Source organism: Anser anser, assembly GCF_964211835.1.
Source record: "Anser anser genome assembly, chromosome: 1".
In the NCBI taxonomy this organism is placed as follows: Eukaryota; Metazoa; Chordata; class Aves; order Anseriformes; family Anatidae; genus Anser; species Anser anser.
This window is the reverse complement of record NC_139720.1, coordinates 184,748,957-184,773,162: the sequence shown is the minus strand read 5'-3', so window position 1 is coordinate 184,773,162 and position 24,206 is coordinate 184,748,957. Positions and strand designations below refer to the sequence as shown.

Genomic DNA, 24,206 nt, shown 5'->3' with positions numbered 1-24,206 from the left:
TGGACTCTAATGAGGATCTCACTATCCCTTCCTCGGTCGTTTTTCAACATCTAGCTGTCAAAAGGTCATGAATTTCAAAGATGCCCTCATTTATCAGCAAATGCAATAGTATTCACAAGCTATTACTGAAAAAAAAAAAGTAGAGTACAAGATGACCTGTCACACTTTTCGTAGTAAAATGAGATTTTAGGAGTTGGCATTTCTCAGGCTATCCATGAGTGCAAGGATAAAGTCACTACCCAGCATCAAAATACAGTTACCTCCAAGGCGTGAAGGAGCAGCCGCTCCACACGAACGGTATGGGATTGTTTATAAGACGGGAAATGAAGCTCAACTTCTCCAGCTGAAGCTGCGGAGGAATTCAAGGCAGGCAGAAAGTAATTATTCAGCTGGAGTTTGGCCAGGACGCTGGAGTTAGCACTGCTATTCTTGCAGCCTGTGTCAGGGGACCATGCAATGACCACCAGCACTGTCTACTGAGTCATCAGCGCCGCTTCCTGCGGGACCCGGGCTCTCCTTGGAAATCTCCCATTTCTGTATTGACCAAGCCCATCCCCAAGTCACTTTGGGAACACGGGACAAGGAGGAAGGGCTCAGAGTATAACTATTAGTGTCACTTTCAAGAACAGTAAAATTTACATGGATTAAAGGGATGAAATCTTTATATATAGTAAAAAGGATAATTATAATGAAGGCATCTGTCTAGCTGGCACCACCTACAGCAAGACCTGCAAGCAGTAATTGTACAATAACAACGTGGTGTTTAGTGTGAGGTTTAGGACTTTCTGCCAGAAAACCTAAAGCATCCAGGTTGTAAAACACTGTAATAAGTAGGTAATCCCCAGCCTGGCGTCCAAGTTACTGCCCTAACCTGTTCCTTATGATTATAAAATGTCTCAGTGTCAGCAGGTTCACTGTGAGTCAGAGCTGAAATAATAAATGGCTTATTTTCCATCCTGATGGAGGAAATACATCACGGCTCATTGTGGCTCACTTACTGAGGCTGTTTTTTTTTTTTCTTTTAAACAGGAAAATGTAAAAATAACCAACTCATTCTGCCTTATTGCACTTATTTTTGATTAACAAAGCCCTTATTACAATCAAATTAGAAAAGAAAAAGAAGCATGTTTTCAATATGGTCTGCAAAAACAATACCTTAGGAAAAATACACAAGAAAAAATACTGCCCAAACAGCCAAAGAATATGAAATTTGTGACAAATAGCCTCTTTGCCAAAGTGATTCCATCACTTTGCTCCTGTAAACAACTGGCTGCCTGAGCTGAGGTAACGATCGAGGCTCTAACCTCACCTGCACTTTTGCTCCCAAGAAGTTGCCTTTAATCACGTTCCAGTGCAAAATGCTCAAAGCTACTCCACTGTGCATTGGCAGAGTCAGGACCCCTGGCTGTAAACTCTAGAGGAGAGGTGCCATCTCTTGCTTTGGGTATTGCTACCAAGCAAATAGGGCCCTACTTCTGGCAGGTCTGCCCATGCACTACATAAAAACCTCATTGAAGAGTATGAAAAGAGAGATAACACACCAGCATCCCAAAAAATATTCATCCCTTACCTAACACAGACATACATAATGGCAGGAGTATTGCAAGCAAGGTACAATCAGTCCTTGCACCATTTACAAACTAAAGGAATTGCAACCAGTAAAAGAAAATAGGTATCATCATTCTACATACTTAGACCAGAGGCACAGACACATTAAGAAGGCTATTTCAAGTTCAAATTCAGAGCATGTATATTTTATACACATACACACAGAGTAGCATATACGTAGAACCCTTAGAACAAAAGAATAATATAGAAAAAATAAGAATGATATAGAAAAATCAATTAAAAATACACATATAGATAACTTAAGTAGCATCAATCATAAAATAAAAAATAAAAAGAGAGAGAGAGAGAGAGAGAGAGAGAGAGAAAGAAAAATACCAAAAGTAGTAGAAAATACAAGTAGACCAAAAGTTGCACAAACTGTAAAAGGAAAAAAAATCTGGAGTGAATATCATGAAGACAGCCCTGATGGATATTTCCCCCGCGCACAGTCTCAAAGAGACTGCATATTTGAAATACACAATAAGTGACACTGGACATTAAAAAATGCATTATTATTTGTATGAAAATAACATGTATTGAAAATATAAAATTTTTCCAATATTTCATTGTAGGGGAAAAATGATTTATTTTTCTGCATTATGCACAGAATAACAAGCTGTAAATTAATGCTGTAGACCAGAGTATGAAAAGCAAATGTTAATTCCCAGAGGGAATTAACCACTGCTACAAAACTGCTAATCAATAACTACTAAGTTATTTAAGACCAAATGCCAAATACTGTAGCAAAAAAAGGGCAGATAAAAGTACAAAGTTTCTTTTAAAGGGTTGTTTCTGGACTGCAAGGTTTTTAAACATGCAGTTCAAATGTACAAATGAACGATTTCAACGTCTTGCCTGTCTTTTCTGCAGCCTCTTACGCATGCTTCAGTAACTCAAATTTATCATGACCTTTAAAACCACAAGATCCTTTGGGTAACCGTGGTCAGGACTCAGAGCTGCAACTGCAACAGGCAAGACTTTTTCTCCCCATGCACCCTTCAGCATGCCAGGGTCTGCCTGTGAGCCATGCAGCAGTGCTTGGTTCTACCCCATGCTGCTTTCCAGATTGCAGAAAAAAAAAAAAAAACATTAATAATTCGAGTTGTGTTCTTGTGCTATCCATCAGCCCTAATTCTTGGCAGCCCCTCATGCAGCTACTTAAAAGGACTAATGGTCTTGCGATGGAGTCATGGGACTTTGACTCACAGCCCCAGCTTCAGCTCCAGGTTCCACTGTGAGGCCTCGAGCGGTCCCGGCCTCTCCTCCTGCCTGTCCTCCTCAGCTGCCCCCTCACTGCCACCAACATCCCACTCCTCTTGGGCCTCCCTAGGCTTCGGCCTGGTTTTCTGTAAGGTGGTTGGTGGGGCTTCTGGCACATTCAGGGTTGCTCCTCTCAGCTGTCCTCCACCAAAACTCCGGTCAAAATGAGTGAAAATATTAGCACGCAGAAGGTTGATCTACTCGGGCTATGCAAGCACAAGCCAAGCCATGGTTTCCTACAGACTTCAGTCCCTCCTCAACAACACCCCTCCATGGGGCCGCAAAGCCCCCAGCAGAGCTCAGATGCCATACCAGGCATGGCCACTTAGCTCTTCAAATTATTATTTTTTTATGTTTTATGACAGTTAGTCATAATAACAAATATTAGAGCGACAAGCACAGAAGTTGGATTCATCACTGCCTTGTGACTCATTAAAAAAAAATTTGAACCTGAGTGAAGTTTCTGTAATTTCGGGGCCACATTTTGCATCAGAGATACACTTCAAGAAGCATTACAAATCAATACAGTTTCAATAACAATACAGGGATGCACAAGCACCCGGTATTTAGAATGTCAAGAAATGAGGATTTACAAATATTACACAGATAGGTATCAATTAATGTCCATTTATAATTTTCTAATCCTTCTCACACTTTGGATTTCAGTCCTTTAAAGTACAGAAGAATGTTGCATTTTAAGCTGCTGGATTATTTTTATTCCTGTTTTGGCTAATGATGTGAACAGATCCATTCAATGACATTACACAGGACCATTTCTGAAAGCAAAACTCTGCTCTTTTCTATTACACACCAATAAGAGCAAAAATCTCTTCCTACTGACCCAAATATCATGGAATATATATGTCTAAAAACAAGATTTGCAGACAGACCTTGTATTGGACAACTAGCAACACTTGAAAAAAGCATACATGCTTTGAATTACACAGGCTCCTCCTTTGACTCCTTCTACTATTTTATTTTCTGCATTGAAATAGCCATTTTCTGAAATATGATTCACAGCAAGTTACATTCCCCTTTAATTTCAGCTTGTTTGTAATATTCATTTAATTCTACATCTTTTTATGTTTATTATTCACTTCTGTATTTACAATGTTATTGAAGAGTTCATGCTTCCAGGTAAAGTTTGTATTTTTTCCTGAACTAATAGGAAATCCTGTAAGATCTTATTGTTGCAGTTTTTCTCCATAACAAAATCTTCCATTACATAACAGACTGCGTACCTTTAAGATATTCCTTTTCTTTATGACACATGTTGTCTTCTCTTTAGAAAGTAAAACTTTCCTCACTAAGCCTCAGCAAGAGAAAGCAGGAATTTACAAAGCAAAAAAAAAAAAAGAGAGAGAGAGATAAAAAACACATCTCATGCCAATCCCTATTTAACTCACTTTTCAAAGTTTTCTCATTTCCTCTGTTGCCTTTTCTTATAAACACCACAACCAAAACACAATTGTTTGCTTTGATTTTCAAAACTCTACTGCACCCAAACATGAGGAAATTTCCCTGCAACCCGCTGAGGTTACCAGTATGTTATAGCCTTTGTCCCCATACTGAAACCATCCACTCTGCGGGCTTTCTAGTAAGCACAAAACAACTTGCAGTTGAGATATTTCTTACGTCTGTCCCGGAGGCTGGACTGACAGACGTCCTGGCCATCTCTGGCTCAGAGAGCACATTTCACCCCATGCAACCAGGATGCACAGCATATTGTATCCCGTCTTGCTTTCAAATGGAGAAGGGGGAGAACCCTTGCAGACTGCATATGTGGGAAATTATGCTATTTATTTGAAAAACAACCTGTGCTATGTGTAAATGATGTGGCTGGGCTCTGTCTTATATGAGACCTTGGCTAAGGCTTCCTCGTGCTGGCAGGCCGGGAGTAGGGCGCTGGTTAAACCTCATGGAAGTCCCGTCACCTTTCCACCTCCTTGGAGGAGCAGGCAGTTGCTGCAGCATGTGACACCCATGACTTCTCTACAGACTAGGAGATTCCTGCTGTTTTAATCCTTCCTGGAGAGCCTTCCTTCTTCCCCAGTCTTTCAATGGCCTACCCAAGGCCACTGTGGTATGGACAAGCACAGAGCTTGGTTTCCAAATCAGTTTGCCAAAGTGCAGCCTGTACAAAGAGAAATCCAGGGGTTTCTAAACTCTCAACATCTGCACGACAGAGCAAACTGAGCCAGTTCCTCATAGAGCCAAAATACAGAATTCCTCACACGAGCTGGAAACAACACGGTCTGAGATACCGTCTTAGTCCTGTGCACTCAGGACTACAGGCTTGGATATGACAAGGTTATTTTGTCAGCACTTGAAGCCATGTCCCTTGGCCTTTTCCCTAAGCTGATGGTGTCTCACAATTTGAGCCTGAAAGGACTTGTGGGTACGTTCACAAGGGCTGCTTCATTTCTAGAGGAGTTACTCACTATGCCTGGTGAAATTTTGCTTTGTGACAGCAGGAACCTGTCACCCTTCAGCTGACGATAGAAGGATCCCAAACAGACCAGCCTCTTAAGCCAAAAGGAGACTATATAACCCTCATCATATCTTGCTGTCTTCTTTCCCCTTTTTGTCTAACCAAAGGCTTTCCTTGAAATGTCAAGAGGTCAACGCAAGGAAAGGACTCACTAGACTTAACTGAAGGCAACTAGTAGACTTTCTAACTACAGGCAACCTCACAAAGAGTTCAGAAGAGGACTGTGGTCTCCACACCAGCTAACTGATCAGGAGCACACAAGAAATCTCTGTTTCCCACTATGAGCCTTTGATATCCCTAAGGAATTTCTGAGAACCACGTCAGGCTCTCACGCAACAGGTTTCCATCAGCAGCAACACACATAATCTTCAGGTTGCCAACAGAAGATGAAGAGTTGTATCTTAGACGTTAAATGAGATCTATTTTTCTTACCGAAGCTACCTGTGTGAACATTAATGCAAGATTTACATAGAAGTGGGAAAAAAATGTTATCAGGGGAGGAATATTCAGGTCAGTATGGACACATTTTGCTACTCTACTTCTATACTTCATGTAATAAAACTCAGTGTAAAATGTACTTTAGCAGAGCAGCAACACAAGCAATAAACTTGGTCAGAAGATTCTGACAATAAAAGCACATGCTGCCTCCTCATTTTTTTTTCCTTTAATTTGAAAGGAATTTTCACGTTTCAGTATAGTTCAGATCAAGCTCGAGATATTTCTGGGAAAAGGCATGTTTCCCACAGCAAAGCTCATTTCTCTGTCACTTAATAGCAACAAATGTAAAGCCTTGGTTGGCAATTTCGATTTCTCCTCTGCATGATTCATTTATCCCTGGGATAGGCCTGAGCAAGGGATTCTCCCAGCGCAAGACAGACTAATCAAATTATTTCAAGTCAGTCAGGTATTCGCTTTATGCCAACCAGCCCCAGTGGCAAAATCTCTTGTAATAGCAGATCTCCCAACGTTAAGAAAAAATATTCATGGGCTAAACGCGAGCTTAATCACAGCCAAGAGGCAAAGCTCCTACGGCCAGAAAGACATAAATGTTATCCCTGTCTCCTTCTCATTCGTAATCTTTCACACTGCATTGGAAAGTAGCTCAGAGGGTGCAGGCATGTATTTCAGCTCGTACACTTGACAGAGAGACCACAAAACTCACCCCCACATGCAAAGCAGCATTGATACATTGCGCCTCTGTGGCTGGCACTGAAAGGCCAGATTTTTGCAAGGTACCAAAGATCCCACACTATCCCCTGGTGACCAGGACTGTGTGACAAACCCAAGAAGGCTTGAGACTTCCCAGTCACACCTGACACCCGTCTCTCAGAATAGGGGTCCATGTACATGGATCCAAACATCCAGAATAGCAATATTCTCCCTTCCCATTTCTTGACCTCCAGCAAAGAAGGGAGACAAGATTCACAACGCTCACTCCAAAAACTTTGCAGGTAAAGTCAATGCATGAGCAGCCTGCACTGGGTCCCCACCAGGCAAGGCCACCAGCCACTGGGCACTGCAGGATGGATCACCCAAGAGCTGGATCGTGGAAATGAAATGTCACCCTGGCCACCACCACAAATGCAGCAGGTGAATTACTAAACTCTGCTGTTCTTCAGAACAGGGGCAGTTTGGAGATTTCCACCTCAGAAGAAATCTCTGCAGCCATGGCACTGCCCAGGGCCATAGACAAGCTCATGTAAGTGGCCCAACGACCTTGGCGTGAGTTGTATTTTATGCTAGCATCTTTTGGTGCTACTTTTACAAGATGTATCTAGCTAAAGACGCTTCACCTGATAAGTGACTTCTGGTGCATGTATTTCTTTCCTCTTGAAGTTGATGGTTTTTATTTCAGGCACACAGAACCTCCTGAACACCTGAAGGTTTGCCAGCCTTTCCCCACCCCGTACCACAGGCTCTAAAAGGCACCAAGGAGCATCGTGACACCACCACTGCTGCCGTTTCATACATTCTCATATCAAACGCAGAGGGCAGTCACATGCTTCTGTTTACACATCCCATAATACAAGGCCACTATTTATCAATAAATGCCTTGAGGTGCAGAGCAAAGCCCAAATAAACAAAATCTGCTAGGATTATCTGCTGAAAAAACAGCAACAGCAGTGGCCAGGGAAAAGCAAAATGATGAAATGAGGATGCTGCAGAGATGGTCCAAAGAGCGAAAGAAGAGACTGCTACAGATATTCAAAGAGCTGGGTAATGAAGAGGGAGGAGAAGGCAGCAAAAGTAGAGGCCCAACTTATTTAGGGGAAAAATAAAATAAAAAACAACCACCCTCTAATTCAGGCATTAAAGAATGACTTAAAAAAAAAGCACATAAAAATGCGATGTTTTGCTCAGTAAATAACTAACCATTGGAACCCATGGCTGCAGGATAGCTAGTGGAAAATAACTTGCAGTGATTAAAAAGGGATTAAATGGATTTTATAAACAACAGTATCTGTTGTTAAACATGCTAAAATAAAATTACAAGAGTTAATAACCCATTTGCTTCAGGGCATAAACTAATCCTCTTCTAAGGGTAGCAGAGATCTGCCTGCATGTCAGCTCAGTATCTGGTGCAACAACTCTTCTCCAAAGGCGAGCAAGCTTTGCTCTTAATTCCTGGCATTTAACAATTCTCTTTCTTGCCTGAAAAAGAGAGCATGCTATTGTTCAGGCCTTCAACTGACCTCACATAATTAATTCTGCAGTTTACCAGATATATAATTCCCTTGAGGGGCAGGGGTGAAATGCAAGAAAGGGAGGAAAATATAGTTTAATTGCTATATGCTTCAATATTCTACTCTCAGTTTCTTCAAATATAGTTTGTCAGGGCACTCAGAACAAGTGCATGAGATAAAATTCTTGTAAAAAGCTTAAGACGTGAACAAAGCACAAAATCTATTAGTACTGTTTGGTGCAACAGTTCACCAGCCTTATCAGTTTATGAGAAAATTAGATCTTTAGGAGAGATAGCAAGGGAGGGTTTTTAATATATTAGAACAGAAGAATTTACTCACCCTAGTAATAATTAAAGCATTATCTAATATCATAGACTGTCCTCAAAGGCGGGATAGAGTTGAAGTACAAACCCCTTGAGATTCTGATTCCACCCCTTTCAATTCCCAAATCCCAACCCGTGAACCTTACTAACGGACTCGCCAGTCTCTGAAATAATTGCTTCTGGACAAAACACAAGATGAGACATGACATGCTCAATGCTACGCTGTGGTTATGACTTTTCAGTTCCAAATGCCAGCTTGCTCTTTCCCACAGGGAAGACAGCCACGTGCTGGGGATGCTCCTCCTCCAGCTCAGGAGAGCTCCTGGAAGAACAAGTCTTAGCATCAGACATACAAAATTCAGACCACAAGTGATCCTCCTTAGTACACTGCCAGGCTACCTTCTCCAGTTCCATATGTCTACAACTTTACTGTTATTAATATTATTGTTAATATGAGTAGTAGTAGTACTACTACTACTTTTTTTTCTTTTTTTAATGGGGTGCAAATTACATCTGGCTCCGTTTGGCAGTCTCACGGGTCAACATTTGCACTGTATTTTCAAAAAAGGACTTTGCAGTGGCCCACTTCAAGACACTAGCAAGCCAAATCAGGTGTGCTTTCCAAGTCTCAGCAGAACAAGGAGGCTGAAAAATTTGGCACTGACCATCCAACAGAGCAGTATCAGTGCTGGAGCCATGTGTTAAACTGATAACCAAAGCAAGGGATATAAAATGCCTGCAAGGGACAAAAAAAAAAAAAGAAGAAGAAAAAAAAAGCTCTGAAATTCAAATTAGTTTTACAGTGAAAGCAAACATGCTGTTTCAGACCACCGTATGTATGTACTCCCTCTGCTCCCCTACTGCTGAAACAGCAAACCGTGCATGGCAGATGGCATGATTCATCTTAAAATTACTCTAGCAGCATTCCCTCTATTAGCCTCCAAGGAGTAAACTAGGATAAAAATATTCTGCATGTTAACTTTAACTAGGCAGTTGTCATGAGGAGTCATCAGGTCAGTCTACTTGCTTATTTTGCAGAATTTTTCTTTCAATCAGCAATAAGCGTTGCGTACAGAGATACCATTTATTTGTTGCACCTCTCAGGAGTTAATGCAGACAGGGGCAAGAAGGGGAGCAACTGAGGGGTGGGCAGGGGGGAGAGTTTGTTTTCCCACAGAGAAGTAAAAAAGTACAATGAAACTCAAGCCAGGAGCCACAGCACATCACACTAACAACAGCACCAGCCATTTCTGGCAGGGTGGGGTAGCTGGGATAAGAATTTACACCGGCCCAGGAGCTGAACACAGATCTGCTCAGCTGAAGGCATTCTTCTGTGGTATCGTTCTGCCTTCACCAGGGATGGGACACAAGCATCCATTCAGTGTCAGGAAAGCCTCGCCAACCAACCTGCCCCAGAAATGCAGTTACAACACCCTGCCATCCATCCCCCTCCTTCACATGAAGGGCTGGAGCCAGCAGCACGAATTCTTCCAGAGAAATACTAAAACATAGGAAATAACAAATGTAGTTCCCAGCTGAGGGCTCACTCACAGACCTGTTGGACGCGATGTCTTTGACTGAAACTCCATCCCTCATTTAGAAAAAATCCCCACGCACTTAGGAGATGCTTTAGACTATGCTGACAGTACAAAAATTCACTGCTGTGCAGGACACATCCCCAGGATCGACTACTGCAACGTTAATTGCCTGGACTCCAGGCCCCAAGCTAAAAAAGCCCTTCCAAAATAAACAGTCCATAAGAACTAATTTATTTTTTGCTCCATCAACAATATGTCTCAGTCAACAGAAGCAGAATATTTTGTGTGCTTTAATACCCAGGTTAACCAAGGAGGGGGTGAAGCCAATAACATGGTTAGCCTCATCTCTGGGTAGAAGGTGGTGAAACTGCACTTAATGCCATCTCTTCAAACAGGCGTTTTCTACATGTGTATGCCCTACACGTCAGCCTCATTGCATAACCCGGTTGTGCAATAATTGCAAATTCATTTACATCTTCATTTTTGTTCCAGTGCTCCAGAATGGGGAACCAAGGGAGGACCATCAAATGGCAGGAGGAACTTTGCAGAATTCCTCTCCTCCACCATGGGCCAGCTCCAGGAGGATGCTCTGCAGAGGGTTTGGACGCAGTGGGAGTAAAACACCACTGCTCACCTGGAGCAGACATCTGGATCAAGGCTTTAGGGAGCAACCTCAAAGCAAAGGATGACTTCATAGCATCAGGAGATGACTGGTGTTGGCTTGGACTGCAAGCAGAGAAGATTATGGTTTCTCCTTTTCATGCTTATTGCTATGTAATTGCCATAGAACTGTAAAGAAGAAGTAGGCAAGAGTGCAGTATCAGGTTTTCATAGACTAAACAAACTGGATTATTCAAGAGCGACTCAAGTTTCCTAACAAGCATGGAGCACTCTGCATTAAGATAGCATCTACTTATGTCCCGAAAATCAATTGCAACAGGCTGCATTTTAAAATACTGCCTTAACCTCCTCTCCTGCCATTTATTTCAGCAGCACATTTACTGGATTTACTACATTTGTGGACAAGGGCATAATGCCCCAACAGCACCAAAGACCAGACCCTAGACCAGTATTACTGCTCCGCTAGCTAGAATATGCACTCGTGTTGTATTAGGAAATGTTCAGCTCTTGCAACAAAGGCAAACCCTCAGCCATAAAAATCTGACAGTGCAGTTCTCCTCGGAGGCTGTGCATGTTCCTCAAGGAAGAAGGGAAAATAAGGTGGGGGAAAAAAATAATCATCCCACTTCAACCAAAAGTTAAAGACTTCATCCCTCTCTGGCACTCTCTGAGTTTTCCAAGCATCGTGTCACCTGCATGCAGGAGTGCCTTGCAGCTCCACCTCAATGCGGGCCTAAGGATGGCAGGGCCAAGATACCATAACTACAAAGAAAAGGAAGTTGCTTTGACTTAAACATGCTGCCACGCTATGGGTTTTAACATCTGAAAAAAAAAATAAATATATATATATATTGTGTATGGTTTTTGGTATTGCTTCCTTCGCTATAGACTTCTAGATATTAATCAAGACCTAAATTTATCTAGCTAGATAAAAATATTTACTACATTTTTATTTATGTTTGAATTACATAATGTATTTTGATCTGTCACACATGAGGCTGTATCCTCATCCTGAATTTCAAATGCCTTCTGGTTGGACCTGCAGATCCATCAGTTGAGCAGCGCTCAGTCGCAAGAGGCAGGGCAGAGGCAAGACAAGTGCAGCAGAGGTGTCAGGGATGCAAACACTACAAATAACTAGAAGGGACCTTAAAGACCATCTAGTTCCAAACCCCTGCCATGAGCAAGGATGCCACCCACTAGACCAGGTTGCTCCAAGCCCCATCCAGCCTGGCCTTAAACACCTCCAGGGATGGGGCAGCCACAGCTTCTCTGGGCAGCCTGTTCTAGTGCTTCACCACCATTTGAGTGAAGAATTTCTTCTGTATGTTTAATCTAAATCTACCCTCTTTTAGCTTAAAAAATAAGGTAGATTTGTCCTATCACTACACTCCCTGATAAAGAGCCTCTCCTCATCTTTCCTGTAGGAAAGTAATAATACACCTGAGAGAATTTGATCAACAACCACCATTTTTTCATCAATATTTGATCAAAAATATGATCAATAAACACAATACTTGCAGCATGGATCTTTCCCTTCAGCACAACTGTTGCTCTCCTTGCCCTGAACCTCAGAAGCTGAAGCACCTCAGCAAAAGACAGACACGGCAACAGGGCATGCTCCTGAGAGGCCAAGGGATACATACCGTAGCATCTTTGGATAGTGTTATATATGGTGAATTACTACACATTTCTTGCTGTAAGAGGTAACAGGAGATTTCACTCCTCCTCCTCACACATGAACAACTAGAGGAATAGCAGCACACCGGCCTGACGGATGGAGGCGAGTGTTCACAGGACGGCTCCGACGGGCTCGGCTGTGGCACGGAGCAGCCACTGCATCACGGCTCCAGCACACACAGAAATCCACACAGCAGCATCCAGCCAGGGCCAGGGCAGCAGCCAGGCCCCAAGCTTTCCCCAAAAGCCGCCAGCTCGCACCTCCCCACCTCTTCACGCGTTCCGACAGCGGGAATAATCCCTCTTCCTTCGGACCATCACCAGGATGCCTTCAGAGGTGGGCTTTCTGGGAGAAGGGGCTGTGGGGGCTGCAAACAATTTCATCTAATTTGAAAGTTCACATTTGAACAGAGTATTTTTGGAAAGAGAAATCAACACGTTAACAGCGAACGGGAGCACAGAGCAGATAATCCTTTCACATCCTGACAGCGGAGAACTGCGGAGGCCTGCTATGAAGCATCTCTGAATAACAGCGTCTTCATTTTTTGAATACCTAATTAAGAGTTTCTATATATTGCAAAGCCTCGCTATAAGATATAATTCAGTTGGCAAACACCAAAGATTTCTCAGTCTGTAAGTATGCTTTTGGCAATCAAAATTTAAATCTGGATATATGTACAAGATACGTATGGCACAGGTACTTTATTTTTTATTCTAACAATTACATTCAAATTAGGAGATTAACTTGAATCGGTTTCAAACAAATGCAAGCTACAGGCAAATCAGTCCTCCCCCCAATACCACAGGAATATTTTTTTGGATTGTTAATATCCTTACTCCCGTTAGCTGCCTCAGATACATTCAAATACACATTACAGAACAGCATCCAAGACAAAACGAGTTTTGCTTCAATCTAAAAACACTACAGATGCCAGAAGACAGCACCAGCTCGGACCCGAAACTCACACATGCCAAAAACCATTTGCAACCGTGCTAATTCATATTATGGGAACTGAAAGGCAGCTCTATATAACACAACGGGCAACAAATCCATTCCTCTAATTTCAGTCGCCAAACTTTAATTAATTTCCAGCCAGGCAAACATTAAGCATTTCTGCTGATCTTGCAGGATGTAAGCTCATTTGCACAATAAATGCGGTCTAACAAGTCACCACATTTATAGCGAGTTGCTTCAGTCTTATCTAACTGCGTAGTTTGAAAAGTCAGTGATGGGTAAGTGAAACTCCACCCACGTCACAGTTTCTGGAGTTAAGCATAAGAAAACTGAAGAAGTTGCGACTTTTTCATTGCAGGCAAGACTGCAAACAGCATTTGGACAGTTAAAGTCCATTCTCTGCACTATGCAAACAGTCCTTATTCAAGAAGCAAAAAAAAAAAACAAAACAAAAAAAAATATAAATAAAAAGCATACGATCCGCACTTTCATTTTTCCCCATAAAATGAATGTCAGGGCTCCAATGCTCCGGAGTTCCCCTTCCCAAAAAAAAGCAAAAGCAAAGCACCTCTGCTTCCCACTCACGGTATTTGCCCCCCCCCCCCACCCCCCAAAAAAAAAAAAAAGTAGAAAAGTAGATTTAGGAGATTTCAGAACAGCCCTGGGTGAAAAGCTCGCTCGCTGCCCTCCTCCTCTACAACATCAGCGGTGCAGCAGGACAGTGGGGCCCGGCCGCCGGCCACATTTCATTCCAAAAAGTTTTTAATTTCCTGATTTCTGGGTGTGATTTAAAAAATCTCACTCCGGTACTAAATAAATTAAATGTTGGGCCAGGGGGTTAAGCCTCTAGCACTTTTAGAGGGAGATGCCAACATGCAGGACGCGGAGAGCAGTCGCCTTCAGCCTTTCACATCCTGATGCAGGAGATGCACGGAGGCCTGGCATGAAATGGCCTCTGAATGACAGATACTCAGAAAAAATAGAGATGCTAATTAATAAGAGCTCTTACATATTACAAAGCAGAGGTAGCAGATAGCATTTAGTTAGCAAATACTATAGGTAAAGGACACCTCTGCTTGCGAGCACTTCTTTGGCAATCAATCAAAAGTCAAATCTGAATAGGTGCTTTTTTAGAGTATGCCCCACACAGACACACTGTGTTCCCTCAAGTATGCATGTGCCAGGCTTCAAAACTTAAACTACACCACAGAAACAGCCTTGACAAAAAGCAAAAGGAGCCCCACAGGCTCACACCAGCACGCAGTTAACACGTCGGGGGAACACGGGCTGCTCAGCTGCCACCACAGCCATCCCTGGCCCACTGGTGTGGAGCAGCAATAGGACCGAGAGCATTTCCAGCTGCGTGGATTCCTAGCATTCCCAAAAATTAGCTTTCTAAGGCTAGAACAAGAGAAGACTTGTACCTTGAGGCTGAATTAACTCTAGAACAAGAAGTGTTTGCAAACTGGACTGTAACATCATTGATACCATGCAGCGATGCTCAACACCGTGAGCAACAGCAAGCTGCCTGGGGCAAACTGAGCGCGGCCCTCCACTTCTCCAGCAAATTTCTGCAAGATGCAGCAGCTGTCAGAGTCCCACCAGACTTTCAGACTTTTCCCCTATGATCCCATGTATCACAAGGGAAAGCACTACTAAACCTTTGCAATTAACTGCAGAAGTGCTTCCACACTAAATAAGCTTGCCTCCTTAGATATTATTTGGTAAAGATCAGTAGCCACCACCAAAATCTAAGCACAATCGCAAGGCCTAATGAAGTTCTTAGTCTGAGATAATCATCAGTACAGTAAAGCAGTTGACTTCATTCTTTTTATTCCTCCACCTCCTACATTAGGAACGGAGACCTACCAAGAAACGGCATACTACGGCTGCTGCACTAACTGAAGGTGTTTGCATATTACAAACCAAAGCATAGGAATGAAGCAGCTTTGTTTGATGAACACACAGGAGTAACATTCAATGAATATATTTAGAAATAACTTTAATGTGAATAGCACTTGCCCTCAGAAGTGAACGTAATTCATGCTGAAGCTCTCTGTGCAGCGGCACAGATGCCGTTCTTCAAAACGTGACTCTTCCCTGCACACTTCATCCACTGCTGAAGTGCAGCCTATCATTATGAAAAGCAGTATTCCCCCGTATTTAAAACTCACTTTGGCACACCAAACTTACACACAGAATGCTACGAGCTATGAATGCTATTCATTAAAATATTGGTATGCACTGCCATATGCTTAACTATAGTTAGCTGCAGCCAGCATCAGTGAATGTGAAGTTCTCTCTTCACAGGAGTTAACAATAAAGTGAATTTATCCATTTTTTACATATTTCTGAAAGAGGAAAACAAACTATCTAATGGGTATCTTCAGTTTATCTTACTTCAGAATTCACTACTCAAGGTTACAAAACCATTTCCATGAGAAATCCCTGTTTCAAACACTAACTTTCTCCCAAAGCAAAAGGGGCTGAAGTTTGAATCTCTGTAGGCTGTGGCCACAGCCCTACATATTTCACAAATCTGTGGCTGCAAAATGTATCAGCATTTCTGCTCCAAAAGCCAAGCACTCTTTTTGCAAAATATTCACCGGTTGTGTAAACAGAGTAGCATATATTTAGGTAGCATTATGCTTTGGAAATTGAAGAGGGTCTGAACAAACATCTCAAGGGTACACCATTTCTGGAGTCTTATTAAGAATATATATTATATATATAAATTGCCTACTTTATTGTTGATCATTATATAAATAAATAAATAAAAGTCACCTAACCATCTTTATCCTCTTGTACCACGCTGTTTCCATACAGGCAGCAAAAGCCCATTCCCTAATCCACCAACTCCACTGACCCCCTGTGAAGTAATGTAATAAAAAAATAATGGCATTAAGAACGAAGCCAAGTATGTCGTAAGGAGTACAGTGGCAAAGAGACCAGTTGCCTTGTTTTTGTACTGAACTTCTTCAAAGCCTGTCACTTCAGGAAGATTTAGTTCATTGTGTCAGTATACAAAGCCTCTCAGGTGCTTTGTTTTGGCATTTAATCTTGCCCATAATCAGTCAAGAAACTGAACAAGCATGCAGCAATTGCAGCAAATAGAAGGCATGCTAAGAAAATGAAGAGTAATTTCAACATATAATTCGAGGCCTGGACTAGAAGCTCAAAACTACCCGTGATGGATCGCCAGGATGCATCACAAGCCCGCAAGCAGGGGCAGCAGCACACAGGTCTGAGGCCAGAACAGGCTTCGTCCTTCAAGCAAGGTTTAAGATCAAAAAAGGCAAATATAGATGGAGAAAGAGAATTAAGTAATTAAGTTTAAAAGGAACAAGCGATGGAGGGTTAGCATGGAGTTTTATCACTAGTTACGAGGGTGCAGGCACCTTGCAACGATTAAGGTGAACTTTCAGCCATGAACCTTTTTTTTCCCTTACTAAGCAGGATTCAGGCTGGTGACTCAGAGGCAGGCAGTGAAGGCTGCCACCGAGGACTGATAGTGGCAGTGAGCAGGTACACGAGTCACCAAAAGTAAAACTCACAGCTGCGTGGGCATTGGCAGGAACTGGTCTGGAAGAGAGATCGCAGCAGCTCACACAGAGCAGACACAACTGCAACTTCCAGGTGCTGAGGCTGTTACCAGTGCCATATGTAAAAAGGCATGGCTCTGAGAGGATTTACCTGGCAGAATCCATAAACAGGGAAGCAAACAGATGGACATACCTCTATGCACACGCATGGGTGTGTTGTGTGCATGCGTAACACAACGCTAAGGGTCCACAAACCTCCTAGGAAAGCCTCTGACCTACCACACTGGGACAGAGTTAAATACCCGCAGGTGTGCAACCAGCACTGAGGGAACACTGAGCAATTCATCAAGGCAATCTTTAATTAAAGTGACATTTCTATTTCGATGTGGAAATGTGCGATAAAAACCTCGCTGAGATCTACTTCTTCCACTTTAACTACTTGAGTTCTGCACAAATTTCTCTGATTTAAATTATTCCCCGATCTAGAACCAAAAGCTTTTGACAACCGATCACTCTGGATTTCCTAGAGTCTTCCAACGCTCGATAACACACGTGTGGCTTTCAACTTGGATATACCACACCCCAGCACCGATTTTGCACGGAGGCCGATTCACTGCGGAGGAGACCACAGAGCTGGCCTATGGTGAGGCCACCCGAAGCTCCTTCCCTGCACCCGTTTTGTCCTCGGGCCTACATCCATTCATCCTTCCACAGCTCAATACCATCTATCCTCACTCCTTCAGCAACGGCAACAAATAAATTTGGGTGATCAAGTTTCCTTAGGACTAGAAGTCAAGGAGGTGTAAATGCACGTGCGGCCTTCACACCTGCCGCTGGGAAAAACAAACACTGCAGCCACCTTGAGATGGGAGCCACCAAAACCCTGTGTTTTCTGCTTAATGAAGACCTCTGTCCAAACAGTCGCTGCATGTAGCCAACATAGTATTACAGGTTGTGGTCTGAACACATTTTCAATAGGAGGCTGAAAGCCTGAGGCCATTCAGGTAAGTTTAACTCTGACGGCTCCTTCACAGCAGAGCGCAACCATTTTGACGTAAAGCAAAGACATCATGAAATATGTCCGCCACAAAGGCATTTCATTTCTTGCATATGATGATTAGCCAAAAAGTTATCAGATTTGAGGTAAGGAAAAGTTATCTATGGCCATGATGAATCCCTTTGTGGACTACAAACTGTCCTAAGCCCCATGCACAGTCTCCCACTCGCACAGGTAGAAGAAAACACCGCTTTCACTTGGCTGCTACGAGACAAAAGTTTCATTCTTCCATGCAACTTTCACAACAATTTCTTAGTTATCTCAGAAACAGATCTTGTTCTTGCTTCAGCCTTCTCTGAGCAGCGTCGCTCGCTATCGGCGCTTGCCCACGTTCACCCCTGCGGCAGGTCTGGCAGGGCCCAGCCGCTGGGCAGGCGGCCCTCGCTCCCCTGGAGCTCAACCGGGTTTTTTTGGGTGTTTTTTTTTTTTAAAGCAGAGTTTGTGCTAAGAAAGTCTGGAGTAAACTATTTTGCACGTACAGCCAAGAGCAGTTTTAACTACTTCAGTAAGCTAACAGTGAGAATTTTATCTTACTACCTTTACCCTTTACTACCCTTATTTAAAATCGCATTTCCACTTGAAAGTTTCTGCTTAGAAGAACTTGGATGCTATTCCGAGCTCCCACCAGATAATGTCAACACCATTGAACTTCTTTATTCAACAAAAAAAAATGAAAAAGCAGTTCAACATCAGATATTAAGTGGGGTCCGTGCTGATTCACAAGCATTACAGCAGGCAGCTCTCGACTTCTGCGTGACAAACGCAGCCTTGCCACCAGGCATAAAGTGCACATTCTGTTACAATTCCTTGTGCATTTCAGAGTTGGTGTATAATCTGAAAGGTGCCTTGTTTACACTTACAAATACGCAGGCTCCAACAAGACGAAGCTTTATTTAGGAGGGAAAAAGCAAAGCAAAACAAAACATTTTCTTTCTCAGGCTGCAGAACACCCACACACCGTGCACCCCGGGCACCGACCCGGCGATGCTCTGGCTCTGAGGGGCTGTGGCCAGCTCCAGCCCCACTCCGAGCTCGGCACCCACAGCACCAAACCACATACAGCATGCGGCCAACACGATCCAACACAGCAGCTTTCTGAGCCACCTGCCCGTAATGTGGCCAAAGGGAGGCCTGAGGGCAGCGTGTAGGCTGCACGTGTGTGTTTTTGGGGTACCTACAGCGCCCTGCCACAGGGTACGGCCGTCCCAGGGCTGCGCCAGCACCAGCTCTCCCCGCCGCAGCGCAGCACGGGTGCGTGGGCATCGGCAGCACCCGCTCTGCCAGAAGGAGGTGTGCGAGGCTTGTCAGTGGCTGAAGCAACACAGGAAGAGGAGCAATAAAATAAGAAACACCTAATAAGTTAGGCAGCTAGCAGAGCTCCTGATGTGCCTGCTTGAACTTGGGAGTTCTTTGCTCTGATTTTAGTTTTGTTTGTTTTCCTTTCAGTTCTCTCCGACTCGCTCTGCAAAGGCACTCGAGCCGGCTTTCTTTATTTCTGACAGACTGAAACACCACTGGAAAAAAAAAACAGCGTTTTCAGGTGACAAGTTACCTTATCTAAAAGTTGTCAGCTATCAATCATTCCCCTCCTATTAAGGCTTTTTCGTGAAAGATGTCTTCAGACAATTATCCTTTAAATTTTTTAGTCAAACACATTGATAGGAACTAACAAATTACTTTTTAAAAGTCTTAAAAGCCTTCAGTTGACAATGAGTTTCAGATCCATCTGCATTTCCCTAGGAGGGTGCTGCCTCCCCGTAAAAACATGATGTTGACGAAAATCTGACGTAACAATCACTCCTAGCTAGGCAAGTAAAAATCTATATAAATACAGGATTTGACTTGAAAAAAAATGCAAATATTACAGATACTAGGAAGGTGAATTGAGCAAAACTCGACAGCTGGCAGTCTGACTGCCCTAACTGGAGCCAAGTCAGGAGCACAGCAGCACAACACGCCGATCCCACGTTCGGCACACGCACCCCGCACGTTTGCTGCCATCCTTCGCAGGGAGGAGGAGGAGGAGGAGGCTGTGCCTTCACGCAGGCAGCGGGAGCTCGCTCTGACAGCGCTCTCACGCAACAACGGGGTGCCGAAAAAGCAGGCGCTCTGGGTCCGTCGTGGGTGGATTCGGGGTAGGGGCTGGGGAGAAGAGGGGCTGGGGGTGGTGGCAGGGGGATGGGGGTGACAGGGGGATGGGGGTGACAGGGGGATGGGGGTGACACGGGGATGGGGGTGACACGGGGATGGGGGTGGCCACCACCACGGTGGGTGCCCAGCCCCATGCAAAGTGACACCGAGCTGGGCTGTGCTGAAACCCCCCCCAGCCCAACAGGTTCCTCGCCACCGGTGCTCCCTGCCCCGGGAGCGCAGAAAACCCCACAATTTAATAGGGAAGCCGCTCCCGCACGCCGACTTCAGCGCAGGCATCCAGGCAAAGCCAGCTTACTCATTAAACGCACGGCGTTTCTGCAACCCTTGTCCTGCCCCTTCTCCTTCCCCAGCCCCGTTTGCCTCTGCCCCGAGTCCCCGGGTCCGTGTCCCCCCCCCGTGGGGCCGGGCGGTCCCGGGGGCGAGCTGCGCCCCTCGCACCCCGCGGCACTGGGGGGGGGGGGGGGGGCTCAACACTGGCAGCCCCCAAAATCCGGCCGCTGTGCCCGGGGCCGGCGCCGTGACACGGCGTGAACTTTTGCTTTCGGCGGGGCAGGGCGGAGGGGGGGGGGGAGGGCGGAGAGAGGCGAGCCCCGGCCCCCCCCCGTTCCGCTCCCGGCCCCGGCCGAGCCCTGCGGGGGGAGGGCAGAAGCGGCTCTTTTTTTTTTTTTTTTCTCTTTTCCTTTTTTTTTTTTCTTCCTTTTGGGAATAAAATAAATGAAGTGCGGTGGGACAAAGTGAAATGGAGTGGGATAAAAGTGAAACGGAACGAGATGAGATGAGCTGAAATGAAATAAAATAAATAAAATTAAATAAAATAAGATGAAATGAAATGAAAATAAGATAAAATAAAACACATTAAGGTAGAATAAAATGAAATATGATAAAATAAATTAAAATAAGATGGAAAAAAAAAATGAAATAAGACGCGAAAGGCACAAGCGCGCTGCAAAGCGGGCGGCGGGCAGCAGAGCCGGCGTGTGCAGCGCCGAGCACCCCGCAGCCCCCCCAGCCCCGGGGGGGTCCCGGCGGTGCCCCCAGCCCCCCCCTCACCTTCCAGCCGGCCGAGCTGTTGCTGTCGCCCTTGTCCTTGAAGTAGGGGACGCTCTTGACCATCCACTCGTAGATCTGCGAGAGGGTGAGCCGCTTCTCGGGGGAGCTCTCGATGGCCTTGGTGATGAGGTCGGCGTAGGACAGGTTGCCCCAGGCGTTGCGGCGGGACGAGCTGCTCTTGCGGGGCTGCCCGGCCACGGGGCCCGGCGACAGCCCGGCCACGGCCGCGGGGGGCACCGGAGGCACCGGCGGCACCGGCCCCGGCGGGTGGAGGCGGCAGCCGGCCTCGGGCGCCGGGAAGTCCCCGCAGCGGCAGGCGGCAGCCTCCGGGGGGCCGGCGGGGGGCAGCGGCCCGAAGTCCTCGCTCTCCTCCAGCAGGCTGAGGTTGCTGATGAAGTCGGCGCCCAGCGCCCCCGAGGCGGCGGCGGCAGCGGCGGCGGCGGCGGCAGCGACGGCTGCGGCGGTGCCGGCCGCCCCCTCGGGCTGCCCTCCGCCACCTCCTCCTCCTCCTGCTCCTGCTCCTCCTGCTCCTGCCCCGCCGCAGGACGGAGCCGGGCTGGAGGTGGCCGAGCTGGGGGGGTTGAAGTCCGGCCGCGGCAGGGGCCAGGTGCAGGAGCGGGGCCGCGGCAGCGGCTCGAAGTCGGGGTCGATGTCCACCAGCTGCGGAGCCTCGGCCATGGCGGGGCCGGTAGCGGGGGGGTGGGGGGGAGCTCGGCGGAGGCTCTGGGGCTTGTCGGGGGCGGATTTGGGGGGCGGCTCAGCGCCCCATGCAGGCTCCGGCGCGGCCCCGACGGCGCGGCCGCCGACTCCCGGCGCGGCTCCGGCCCCGCCGCCCTGCCCGGCTCCTCGGCGGCGGCAGCGACCGACTGGAGCGACCGCCCCGCGCGGGCCCGCCTCCAGCCTTCCTCCTCCTCCTCCTCCTCTCCTCCTCCTCCTCCTCCTCCCGGCGGGGAGGGACCGGCCCGAGCCTCGCCAATGGCAGCACCGCGCCGCCCCCCGCCGCGGGGCGGGAGGGTGCCGGTGCCCCCGGGCTGCTCCCGGGGGGGGGGGTGCTGCATGCGTGCGTGTGTTTTCGGGTTATTTTGGGGTCCCTCCCCTCGACGGGGAGCGAGAGCCCTTCAGCTCGAGAAGGGGGCGGTAGCCGGTGCCGTCCCGGCGAGGTGCGGAGCCCGCGGGGGGGGAATTGCTGCGGGGAAAGTCCCCAGGACGGCTCCCGAGGGGACCCTCGCCCCCCCCCCCGAGGCCGCGGCCCCCCCGGCCCTGTCCCCGCCGGGCAGCCCCGGGCTGGCCGTGCTCTCGGGGCGGCTGCCGGAGCTTCGCGGTGGGCTCACTCGGAGGTTTGACGGGCTGCGCTTCATTTCTGCCCCGTACTCACTTCCCTCCGGGGGCACTCAGTCTGTATCCCCTCCCCAAGGCTCGTACCCCCTCCCAAAAGCGGCACAGGGTCCGGGACGTGCCGCCCCCCTCCGCCCAGCCCCGAAGCGCCCGGAGGTGTGTCCGAGGCGACGCAGGAGTTTTGCTGTGCTTAAAATCGAGACATTCCCTTAGCCTAGACAAGCGAGCTCAGGGATGATGTTCCTCTCCTCAAACTGGCAAACCCGGTAGAAAAATCTGCCTTGTTTTCAGTAGCAGAGGGCTTTTATCGACAGGCTTGGGAGCCCCAAAACCTGCAGCTGGCCGGGGCATTTGGTGTCCCCGTCCAGGGCCACACGGCCAGCCCGTTCCTCGTCCCTCCGAACCAAGGCAGCGAGTGGAAGCGTTATTTAACTGCAGCCCGTTGTGCCTCAACCGATATTTTCCGAAAATGAGTAACAATAACTAGGAGGGAGAGGACGAGACTGGACGTAGGCCCACGGTGTGCAATTTACTGCCAGATCATACGTCTGCATGCACGCGCTGTTATGAAAACGCTTTTTAAGGCACGTGATGACACCCAGCTATGTCCTTAGCGCACGTATGCACACGTGTGGAGTAACTGATCGAATCTGAAAGCATCTTTTTTGCCATGTTTCTTTCCCCACATGCCAAAGGTGGTTATTATAGGCTGGCTGCGTGTCAGTTCTCAGAGTTGCGTTGCTTTAAAGCTGCTTCTACATTGTCCAAGCCCTATAAAGGATTCAGCCCACAAATCTGTATCGCTTAGCCCAGAGATTTAAAATTAGTAATAGCAGTAATATTTTTTATTTCTGCTTTTTTTTTTTTTTAATAGCAATATAGTCCCTGTTCAACCTAATAACATGCATGCCATGTTTCAGCTAGGAACAGCTTTGTCCCGCAGCGTTATCCAGCGCCACTGCAGTCGCCCTGCAGCCCAGGCGAGCACCCCGGTGATGAGGAGGAGCAGGGACCACGGGACGCGGCTGTGCGTGAGAGGCAGCCAGGCCATGTGGCAACCGGGCATGATTAAAAGGGAGCCAAAACAAAAGAAGTGTCCAGGAGTACCGAAACATTTTCTTTTACTTTCCTGCCATTGGCATCTGTAAAAAAAAAAATAATAATAAAATAAAAAAATCTAGGAGCCAGGCTGGCACCCGTCCTGCTGAAGGAAAAGGATTTGTTACCAGGCTTTCTTCAAAGGATTGTTTTTTTAGTCTTGTGCTCATTGCCTTCTTTTTTTTTTTTTCTTTTTTTTTCTTTTTTTTTTTTCCTCTGGTCAAAAATCTAGCTGTTGTTCCCTGACCTCTATTGGTATACGCAGATGTTGAAAAAAATTGCTTTCCTTAGATGCCAGCTGGGCCAAGCAGGAAGAAAGCTGCTGTGATGGGCTTTCAGTGAGCCCTGGCGTGTCCTCAGCTCAGCATCCTCTTGCAGGGCGAGCGCTGCCTTGCTCCCTCTTGGCCCTGCATCGCCTTGCGTTGCTCACCTCCCCTTCTCGGAGGGGCCCTCGCTCGTGCCACAGGCCCCACGCCTGCTTGCAGCAGTAAATACAGTGAGGAAACAGCCTTCAGTGAGAGGTGAGGGCCAGCAAGGCAAGGAGCAATAAAGGCAGAGCGTTCACATCGCTGCCTTTGCTCAGCAAGCCAGGCCGGGCGATTCACGGCACAGCAGGTTTCGTTCTGCAAGGTGAGCGTTGCTGGGGGGTTCGTGTCCCCAGCCACCACTGACCACCCGCCGGAGACCCTGCCACAAACCAAACGTCCCATTCGGCTGCTGGAGGGGGGCTTCCTCCTTCCAAAACAGCTCAGCACGGTGCTGGCTCAGTGCAAGAAATTTTACCACATCTACAAATGACAGCGTTAAGTT

The 24,206-nt window shown here is 46.6% G+C and overlaps 1 protein-coding gene across 1 annotated transcript in view; it reads right to left on the bottom strand.

The window, feature by feature from the left end:
- FOXO1 (forkhead box O1) overlaps nt 1-21,876 on the bottom strand; it is a 65,086-nt gene extending 43,210 nt beyond the window's left edge. The window contains exon 1 of the mRNA XM_083804667.1: nt 20,964-21,876. Coding sequence (XP_083660793.1) covers nt 20,964-21,641 — 678 coding nt within the window. The 5' untranslated portion in view covers nt 21,642-21,876. The remainder of the gene's footprint in view (nt 1-20,963) is intronic.
- Between the last annotated feature and the right edge of the window lie 2,330 nt (nt 21,877-24,206).